We start from the raw sequence: 10,318 nt of genomic DNA on the forward strand, positions 1-10,318 counted from the left end.
ATCCCGGGTCCCCAGGATCATGCCCTGGGCCGAAGGCAGGCGCCTAACCGCTGAGCCACCCAGGGATCCCCTATTTTACTTACTTCTTAAAAAGAGTTTATATATTGGAGGGAGGGAGAGAAAGAGAGAGAGCGCGCACGAGCAGAGGAAAGGGCAGAGGGAAGAGGGAGAATCAGACTCCCCCACTGAGCAGGGAACCTGATGCAGCGCACTATCCTAGGACCCAAGTCGTGACCTGAGCTGAAGACAGACTGAGCCACCCAGGAGCCCCTGATGACTATCTTCTTGAACAGGAGGAGCCCAGGGAGGTGGCAGGGAGCAAGAGTTGCTCAGGAGAGTCCTGAAGGCCCACCTCTTCCCTTGCCCTCTGATGGCCATGTCATTTCAGCGGTAGTGCCTCAGCGCCCTCGGCCTCTCAGCTATAGGAGTATCTGGGCCCTGCCACTGTGAGCAAGTGTTCACCCACCTGAATGGCACACCTTTGGGAGTGATTGCAGAGGAGCTGTGACCGGTGGGGGACTGGTTGGGGGTTGTATTGGGCAGAGAAAAAGGGCCCTGCAAATCCAGTGACCTTCAGCCCCAACCTGGGGAGATGCCTTTTCTGCTCTTGTGGGTGAGAGTGTGCACAGCTGTCTAGAGGGGCCACCCCCACTCACATAGAACCTCCAATCTTGAAGCCCTTTGCAGTCAATATGGCTCTATTTGGAGACCTGGATGTTGGGGAGAGTATTAGGAGGCGTCCATCTCCAGATCCTGGCCTACACTCAGACTCCTCACCCCAACTGTCCATTTTTGCTCCAGGTTCCCCCTCCCTGGCATCCTTAGAGCAGATCTGGACAGGGAGCTAGCAGCTCCTAGCCCAGTGCCATAGGAAGGGACCCATCCCAGGGGAGAGGTGGGTTTCGAGTTTCTGCTCCACCCAGGGTGAGGAACACTGCCCATCCCAGGCCCTGGGCTGTAGGGAGGGGCAGAACCATGACGTGGTTCCCAGAATTCTGCACTGTAGCAAGGGGATTGGCACCTGTCAGCCTCAGCCCCTCGCCCCAGCAGCCCTTCCCCTGGTGGCCCCAGTCACCCCCCACCAGAGGCTCTGAAGGAAAAACAGGAGGCCAAGCAGGTTTCTGCTTCCTGACAGGCTGTTTCTCACTGGTGGCTGCTCAGGTAGGTCCCTGGTCCCAGGAGCCCTAGCACCATGCAGTTAGTCCAGAGCTGGCTCTCTGAAGGTCCTCCTGGGCCTGTCCCAGCTCCCCCCACCCTCGCTGTCATCCTTTCTGCCCCCCCTCCCTGTCCCAGCCCGCCAGGCCACCGTGGGAGCACCGGCTGAGAGCAGACACCCAACCTGCCTAACCTGTCTGACGTCATCCTCTCTCCACCCACCTGGGCCCCAGGTCTCTGCTGCCTGCTCTTCCTGTTCTCAGCTTCCGTCCTCTTGGCTTCCTTGCAGCACCCCCACCTGCCAGAGCTGAGCCTCCCAGGCCCTGCCTAGCCTCTAGTCGGCCCTCAAGCCCACAGCCTGCGGAGGTTTCTTTACCCCCAATGAGTGGAGCAGCAGATCCGGGTCTCTGGAGAGCTGAGGGTTGAGGGCATTGAGACGTGTCTCCCCTGCCTCCGAAGCTACTTATACCCTCCATGCAGAACCAGGATGGGGAACAGAACCGAGGAAGATTATAACTTTGTCTTCAAGGGTGAGTTGGGGTCTGTACAGAGAGAGACTGACTGAGTCAGAATGCCCCTCCTCTTTTTACCTGGTACCAGGACCGTCCCAGGGCTCCTCATTCCAGGGGTCCTCATTCCTTTGGAGTAGAAAGGAAGCTGCAGGGAGTGGGGGAGGGTCTGGTTACTGGGGCAAAAGTCCTGGAGCTGCTGCTTCGAATGCTTTGCTTCTGCAGATAATGCTGTTGATCCGTCCCGTCCCGGGTGGGGCCAAGTTAGGCTCCTCTGCTCCATTCGCAAAGGAAGCCATGTCCCTAGGAACTGTTAACCACTGCAGCACAAGAGATTGAGGTCAGACTTCAGAGAGGACTTCCCTCCTGAGAAGAGGGGGCATAGCCTTGAAAGGAAGAAAGTCCTGTTTCTGGGTGGACATGCAGGAACAAAGAGAAAGGAGAGCTCTGTCCCTTTTGCAGTGAGGACAGGGAAGATACCTTAGATGGAGCACAGGATCTAATAGAACATGGAGGACTCCGAAGATTAGGGCCTTGTCTGCTGTCCCTTGGCAGCCTCTTTGGGCCCAGATACCGGACGCAGGGTCAACTTGACTGACACTGGAAGTATGCATGCATCTCTCCTGCTCCTTTCCCTCGGCCCTGCATTGGACCCCAGTAGACCCCAGCCCCCAAGCACCCACACCTCCACAGCTCCTTCAGGGTGGGGTGGACTGGCAGAGCTGTGAGTCCCTGTCCAGCCACCCCACCCCGCTGCCTCTCCTGGCCTAAGCCCCACCCTCACTGGGGCTAGAACTCCGGTTGGGGGACCTGTGCTCAGCCCTCCCTCCCAGGAAGGGGAAACTGGGGCTGTGCTGCTACTCGTGACTGCCCTTTCCTGAGTCGTTAGTCACCAGAACAACCCCAAAGTGTATCTCGCTTTACAAGCATTGTGGTCAGGAGCCAGACTCACCTCTCCCATCTCAGCTCTGTCCACTATTAGTCGTGCAGGTTGGGGTCTCTAGAAGCAGACACTAAGTTTGGAACATAAGGAGTCTCATCTGGCTCAGCACCAGTGAAAGGAAGGGAGAGGAAATGGGGAGAAACCAAATTGCTGCACAGGGTCACAGAGCCTCAGCCAAGGGCAGTGCTGGAAGCAGGCCACCCTGAGAGGGACGGTCTCTGCCGAGGCAGCTCTGTGCACCAGGGCAGGGGCGGAGGGAGCGGCGGCTAGAGTCTGGCTGCTGGTGGTGCTCCCGTGGCCACAGGCTCCACCTTCCTCAGCACAGATAGGGGCAGCACACTCTGTCTGAGGCCGGCTGCTACTCCCCCAAGTGCCTGCTTTTCCTCGGCTGTAAAAATGGGATGACCGTGACCGCAGTACATGCCTCGTGGTGCTGTGCTGGGGGGTTAAATGAGTCAGTCGTGTAAGGCTTTCAGGATGGTGCCTGCACATAGTAGGTGCTCAATCAACACCTACTGTCTCCCTTTTACAGACAGCAAGTGGCTGACAAATGGTCACTAAAAGTCAGTACTCAAACCCAAGTCTTAGCACCTTTTGGGCCTGAGGGCAGGGCTAGGAGCCCACCCACTGGCAGAGGTGAGGTGGGATGAAGTTCCCAGCGGGGGAGGCAGGATGCACACCCACACCCACCTGCTCTCCATTCATTCCCGCCCTGCACAAGTTCCAGGGGGCTTTATAGATTTTACAAACAAGGAAACTGGAACCTTGAAAAGCTGAGCCACATGTTCAAGGTCACCAGCTAGTGAGAGACTGAGTGGGGACCAGAGCCCAGAACATGTGGCTCCCAGGGCACCAACCTACTTTTCCAGAACCACCCTGGGAGTTGTCCTGTCATCCTGGACGTTCACTCAGGCTCATTGGTTGTACTTGCATCAGCCCCCATTGCCCTGCTGCAGCCCCCAGCTCACCTGTGGTGAGGACAGCTGGGCCCTGGACGTTGCCCACCAGCCCAGAAGCTCTTTGTGGGCCCCTCTGGTGGATCCGGGTCCCTGGAAACCTGACAATGAAAGCACCAGCCTGCCCAGAGCAATCTTGATGGTGGCAGTCTTCTACACTCACTACAGCCGGGGCAGTATCTCATTTACTTCTCAACAATCCATGAAATAGTATTGTTACTGCCATTTTTCATATGAAAAAGAATGTCAGGATAGGCCTGTCTGACACCCATCCCGTGTTCTTAACTGTGTGCCTCCTTGGGGACAACTGTATCCTAACTTCTTGCACACTCCCCAGTGCTTCCCTTCCTCCCACGATGTGTCACCTGCCAAACGTGCTTCCCCCCACGTTTGTGTTGGCACAGTGGCTTCCAGCACACGTGCCGAACCTTGAGGTCCTCCCAGCTCCCACACAGGCAGGCACAACACTGTCACACTGCCTAGTTGGGAAATGTGTGCCCTCCCCAGACCTCCTACATCCCTGTCCACTTCCATGCGCCCTGCCAACTTCATAGCCCCCTGAATACTGGCACCCCACCACCGGAAATGCAGACTGACTGTAGCCACATCCCCACAGACCAGACCAAGAACCCTTCTAGGCCTGCAGCCTAAACTCTTGGCCCTTCACCTGGGAAGTCTGGAAATTTCTGGCTGGCTCCCCCCTCAGTTTCCTGGGCTCAGCTCCCTTTCCTGATGGGCAGACCCTGAGCTCAGCCCTGTGTCTCCACTCTTGCAGTGGTGCTGATCGGCGAGTCAGGCGTGGGGAAGACCAACCTGCTGTCCCGGTTCACACGCAACGAGTTCAGCCACGACAGCCGTACCACCATCGGGGTCGAGTTCTCTACCCGCACGGTCATGCTGGGCACGGCCGCCATTAAGGCTCAGATCTGGGACACAGCTGGCCTGGAGCGGTACCGAGCCATCACCTCCGCGTGAGCCTGGAGCCAGGGGGCGCTGGGGGGGATTAGGGGGTGTCCCTGGAGGAGAGGCCATGGGGCCATGGTCTCCCTGAGGGGATCCCAGGGCTCCATGGCCCCTGTGAGCCCCAGGTGCTGTAAGCCACACAGGCTGAGGCAAGACCCAGTGATACCAACTGCTAGGGTGGAAAGCAGCAGCTGCTGGACCACTTCTTGAGCCTCTGCTACATGTCCAAGGGGGCACGAGGCACCTTCTAAGTGCCACGGGACCAAGATGCTGTAATTAATCCCTGCTTAATACAAAAACCTGGGGCTCAAGCAGTTGAAGTCAGGGAGGATTGTGGATAGGGTAGGTTGTGGGACCGAGAGGGCCCTCACTTCTGCTTTGTGCTCAGCATCCTTTGCCATTTCCCCATGAACCTGGGGGGGGCTGTACCCCTCAGCAGCATCTTACAAACACTCAGAGGGGACAGAGGACTTTCTGCCTCCTGATGGCCATGCAGAACAATTCCCAGGGAGCGTCAGGCCATGTGTGAGGATGGTGGTCTCTGTGTGTGATTGGGGACAGCATCTGCTGAGGAACAGCAAGCAGGAGACCAAGGCTTCGGTCAAACACACACTCATGGCTCCCAGACTGGTCACCAAGCACTTCTGAGCCTCAGCTGACATGTTGCTAAAATGGGAAGAATGAGTTATCACAGGACGTCTCAGATGGTCAGCTCAGGGACTGCCACATGGGGTGGACATTCAGCTAGTTCTAGGGAGATGGCCACAGGACAGAAGAGGGTACCATGGCACAGGAGCCATGTGAGGATGAGCCCACCGAAGGTGCGCCCCTAGGGGGCTGTGTTAATCAGAGCTCAGGTGCGCATGGGTGGACAGGGAGGGCTAACTTCAGAGCAAAACACCTAAGGGAGCCATGGCTAGAAAGGCAGGAGGGAGCCAGAGAAGGAGGGGGATGCTCTGAGTCTCCAGTACCAGTAACCCTGGAGGGCTCAGCATCGGGCTCAGAGCCCTGAGTTGCCCTGACCCGATCTGGGTCCCTGGACCCCAGCGTTCATATCTCTCCATCCCTGGTGCTCATCTGTGATGATTTGGCTCAAGGGCTCTTCTCTCACCTTGCCTCAGTCGCCCGCTCCACCCCAACCCCAGGTACTACCGTGGTGCGGTGGGTGCCCTGCTGGTTTTTGACCTAACGAAGCACCAGACCTACGCCGTGGTGGAGCGCTGGCTGAAGGAGCTATATGACCATGCTGAGGCCACTATCGTTGTCATGCTCGTGGGCAACAAGAGTGACCTCCACCAGGCCCGGGAGGTGCCCACTGAAGAGGCCCGGATGTTTGCAGGTGAGAGCCCCCCTCCCCAGTCCTCCCCAACCTCCCCCCCCTGTCTGGACCGTGTAACTTCCCCCACCCCAACCCCTGCTCCCACCCTAGGACCCCAGCCTGGACATCCTCCATGGGACCCCCTACCGCCTTCACCTTCTCCTTAGAGCTCCCGGCCTTTCCTTTCGGTCACCCTGTGTCTCTCGTTACGTCCTGCCACTTGCCCCAAGATTGTCTCTATGGGCAATTATTTGTGGTTGACTAAGAGATCCACAGTGTGGCAGGTGCACTCCCCACAACCGTCTCCAGTCATGCTTTCCCTAGGAGGCCTCTGGGGTCAGAGCAGCAAGATGCAGTGGCTAAGCATGCAGGCCCTGGTGTCCAGTGGTGCAGCCCCACATCTCCTGGCCAGCCCCAAGTCCTTTGTTCAATCTCTGTGCTTCAGCTTCCTCTCGTGTAGAAAAGCCTTCATGGTCAAAGCTGCCTCACAGGTGGTTTCATTTTTTTTTTTTTAATTTTTATTTCTTATTTATTTACTTATGATAGTCACAGAGAGAGATAGAGAGGCAGAGACATAGGCAGAGGGAGAAGCAGGCTCCATGCACCGGGAGCCCGACGTGGGATTCGATCCTGGGTCTCCAGGATCGTGCCCTGGGCCAAAGGCAGGCGCTAAACCACTGTGCCACCCAGGGATCCCTCACAGGTGGTTTCAAACATGAAGTGAGCCACACACACCAAGGCGTGAACACATAGTAAACATTAGGTAAATGTTATTATTATTGTGTTTCCTTTCCTGCCAGAAAACAATGGGCTGCTATTCCTGGAGACCTCGGCCCTGGATTCCACCAATGTAGAGCTGGCCTTCGAGACAGTCCTCAAAGGTTAGAACCCCTGCCTCCCATTTGGCACCTCCATTCCATACCCGAGGCCTCTGTGGGCAGTGGTAGGAATGCAGACACCCAGCCCTTGTGCACCCTAGATGATTCTTCAGCCCATCCATGGCCCCCCAGTCCCCCATCAAAGCCTCTGTAGGGCACCCCCTCCCCAAGTGTGAAGCCTGAGGAAGGAACAAGAAGGCCATCCCTCCCAGGGAGCTGAGTATTAACCCATCTCCACCCAGGTAAGTAGAAGGGATGCAGGTGCCCAAACTCCACTTTCTTCCAGCAAAATCTCCTTCAAGTGTGGTCACACCCTGTGCTTAGCGAGGCAGTGTCCTGTGTGTATGGGGAGCGTGGGCTCTCAGGCTTCTGACCCTGCCACTGCCCTCCACCCCCTCAGAGATCTTCACCAAAGTGTCGAAGCAGAGGCAGAACAGCACCCGGACCAATGCCATCACTCTGGGCAGTGCCCAGGCTGGGCAGGAGCCAGGCGCTGGTCAGAAGAGGGCCTGTTGCATCAGCCTCTGACCCCGGCAAGCACCAACCCTGCCCCCACTGGCTTCCCGTGCCCCATCACCACCCCAGCCCCAGGACCCTTTCCTGCTCTGTGGTTCCAGATGTCAGAGACACTGGCTCCCTGCTCACTGCCCCACAAAGCTCTATCTTCATGTTCCCTGCAAACCCCCTCATTTCTATTACCTGATCCCCCCCCCCCCCCAGATTTGGCCTTCAAATAAAGCCATGTTTTGTACCAACGTCTGGCCATCCTCCTGGTTCTCCTACATGCCTCCCTTCACCTCTGGCCCCTATTCTCCACCACCTCCATCCTCCCCCCAACACCCACCACCTCCCAGGGTCAGCTGCCTCTGGAGCCCTGTGGTCTGGGGACAGTGCCAAGGTGGGGGAACGTGCCCACCCTTCCCTCTGCCAGCCCCCAGGGCAGGTGGGGGAGGGAGAACATGGGAGGGGGGATCTGCAAGGAGAGACAAAGGAAATCACCGGGCAGGCACCATCTGGTGCCCAGGGCCCCGGTGCCAAGAACTGAGGTCACTCCAATGCCAGTGGTGAGGGGAGGAGGCTGGGGAAGGTTTGGAGATGGGGGGGTCAGGGCCAGCCCTGTGCGCATGTACCCAGGAGGTAGAACGTCCAAGCCTCCTAGCCAGGGTGCTGCCTGAGCCCTGAGGAAGGGGGCATGGAATGTAGGGAGGGACTGTCCAGTGGGACGAATGGGGGGGAGCAGCACTCTGCTTTGGAGCCCGCTGTCCAGGCAGGGTCCCCCTTGGCCCGCCTGGCCTTCCCCACTGCTGCAGGACATCCTGCAACCTCCTGCCCCCAACAAGAGAAGGTGGTACCTGGGGAGAAAAGGGAGGGAATTGGACAGCTGGAGACTCAGGAAGGGAGCTGTGGAGAAAAGGTGTGAGCGCCGGGTCCTGCCTGGGGTGGGGGGCCCATGTCACCCTGGAGAAGCCCCCCCCAGCTGCAATTCCCCAGGGGCTCTGCCCCACCCACCAGGGCTCAGACCAGCGTGTGCAAAGAGAGGCTAGAGCCTTAATTAATAATACTTTTAATAAAATTAAGTTCTTAATAGCACATTTAATACATTAACCCTCCCCCTTCTTGGTTTCTTTGCATTTTGTGCAACATCACTTTGACTCGATTATTCATGGGTCCGTTTTGTTTCCCGCCTTTATTTTGCTTTTGAAAACTTTTTCCTTGATGGATTTGTGTGTATCTTCACTAGATGCCTCAAATTAAGTCTGACCACAATCCTACTCTACTTTCTACAGTGGAGAGACCATCCCCCTGCCCCAGGGCCGTCTCCCTCCCACCCTACCCCACCCGCACCCTCCAGCAGGAAGGGGAAGTCCCCCCCCCCCAGACTCTACCTTCCCAAACTAGCGGGGTTTCTAGGACAAAAAGAGCAGGGGGGGGGGAATCTCCCTAGGTGGGGTGAGAAGAGTAAATCAGGAAGAGGGAGATGTGTTTGGGGCCTAGGGCCATGGAGGGGCACGGGAGGGAGTCTCAGGTGTGGTGGAACAGGCCTGCTCCACATCCCATCCCGCATCCCGCATCCCGCATCCCGCATCCCCACCAGGGAGCATCCACCCTGAGCCAGGGCCAGTTGAAGGCAAGTGCTAAAAAACATTAGTTGATTCCTCACATGCAAAAGCCAAGCTCCCCAGTTTTCTGAGGGAAGGGTGACAAGTGCCCTCAGGCCAGGGCACATGGGTGGCCCCGACCCAGACAGTTACAGGCTGAAGTGGACTGAAACACAGGGTTAGGGGCAGGGTCCCCCAAAGTCCCTGCTGCCCTGCCCCTGCCTTCATATCGCTGGGGGCCCTGTTCTCCCAGGCCTCCAAGGATAGCATCTCCGAGGTACCTGGTGGGTGGGAAGTCTTTCTTGGAGTCTAACTTCTATGAAACAATAAAGCAACCCGGAGAGCACAGTCATGCTGTAAAGAGCCATTATCTTTGTTACCTCACCGCTGCTACAGAGGCCAAAAGGCCCAAATGGGTGGGAACAAGGACAGGGGACTGATCCCCTCGGTCCTCTTGAAGCTCTGAGGAAGTGGGAAGTATATGCCTGTCTGTTTCTACAATGACCCACCAGGCTCTTGAATCAATCCGTGCTGGGGTGGATTAAGGTCACACTTCAAGGAGAACTTCCCTGGGGCCTGGGAGAAGTAGGCCCAGGAGGGTCTTAACTGAGCAGCCTCCACCATCCCAGAGAGCCCCAAGAGGACACAGCATTTTGGAGTAAGGACTGCTCTGCAGAAACCAGGGCTGGACAGGGTGGTGGCCCCCAGGCACAGGGGTGCAAGCAACCACACTCACTCTCTCTGCTGGCCCCATCCAGCTCCTGTGTGGCTAAAATGATCAGTGTCCATCTTTCAAAGACCCTGGGGGCCCAGCCCCTCCTCATCTATTTGTCCTGCAATTTAAAAATCCAAGGATTCTCAGAATCGACCCCAGCAGACTGGAAGGTCCGACCCGAATTAGCAACTTGCTCCCACCCTGGTACCTGGAGACGTGGGGGGGGGGGGGGGGGGGATTCCTCACATGCAGGGTGGACTTGACCGCTTCCCTCATCTACTTTCCTTTTCGTTACAACTTTTATACATTCTACTGGACCCAGGGGCCCTCGATGCTACTAAACTTTAAGCTATCTGAATATCGTCTACTAAGTAACTAGTAATTCTTTCTTTTTCTCTAGGATTATATGAAATAAATTTGAATTATTATTATTAATAATTATTATTTTGTAGTATTTTTTTCTTTTAAACCCCTCGGTCTTTCTTTTTCTTCTCTTTCTCTCTCTCATTTTTGGTTAAACAAAACAAAACAAAACAATTTCTCGCACCTCTCTGAGGGTTCCCACAGGCCTCTAGGCCTCAGTTCTGGACTTCCCCCTCCTCACTTGCCCCTGGGACAGGGCAGGGGAAGGGGGGGCAGCCCAGGATCCTCAGTCCAAGCGTCTTCCTTTCTCCTTAATCCCTTTCTTTGTTTGGCTCTGCCGGCTCCCCCGAGGGGGAGGGGAGCGGGGAGGGGGCCCATGGAGTGAAATCCAATCTACTAGCGGGGCCCCAGAGGGACCA

General features: G+C 56.7%; 1 protein-coding gene across 2 annotated transcripts; it reads left to right on the forward strand.

Annotated features, from left to right (window-relative positions):
* The first annotated feature begins 999 nt into the window (after positions 1–999).
* On the forward strand, positions 1,000–7,477 carry RAB25 (RAB25, member RAS oncogene family). Of its 2 annotated transcripts, XM_025997293.2 has the most exons (6): positions 1,000–1,161; positions 1,445–1,685; positions 4,339–4,534; positions 5,672–5,865; positions 6,645–6,725; positions 7,123–7,477. In XM_025997293.2, the coding sequence occupies exons 2-6, from the start codon at positions 1,643–1,645 to the stop codon at positions 7,248–7,250; spliced, it is 642 nt and encodes a 213-aa protein (XP_025853078.1). In that variant the 5' UTR covers positions 1,000–1,161; positions 1,445–1,642; the 3' UTR covers positions 7,251–7,477. The 2 variants fall into 2 exon arrangements, with proteins under 2 accessions (XP_025853078.1, XP_025853077.1); XM_025997292.2 differs by lacking the exon at positions 1,000–1,161 and having other exon boundaries at positions 1,499–1,685; positions 5,648–5,865.
* Positions 7,478–10,318: the final 2,841 nt, after the last annotated feature.

This window comes from Vulpes vulpes, chromosome 13 (genome assembly GCF_048418805.1).
Source record: "Vulpes vulpes isolate BD-2025 chromosome 13, VulVul3, whole genome shotgun sequence".
NCBI classification, from domain to species: Eukaryota; Metazoa; Chordata; class Mammalia; order Carnivora; family Canidae; genus Vulpes; species Vulpes vulpes.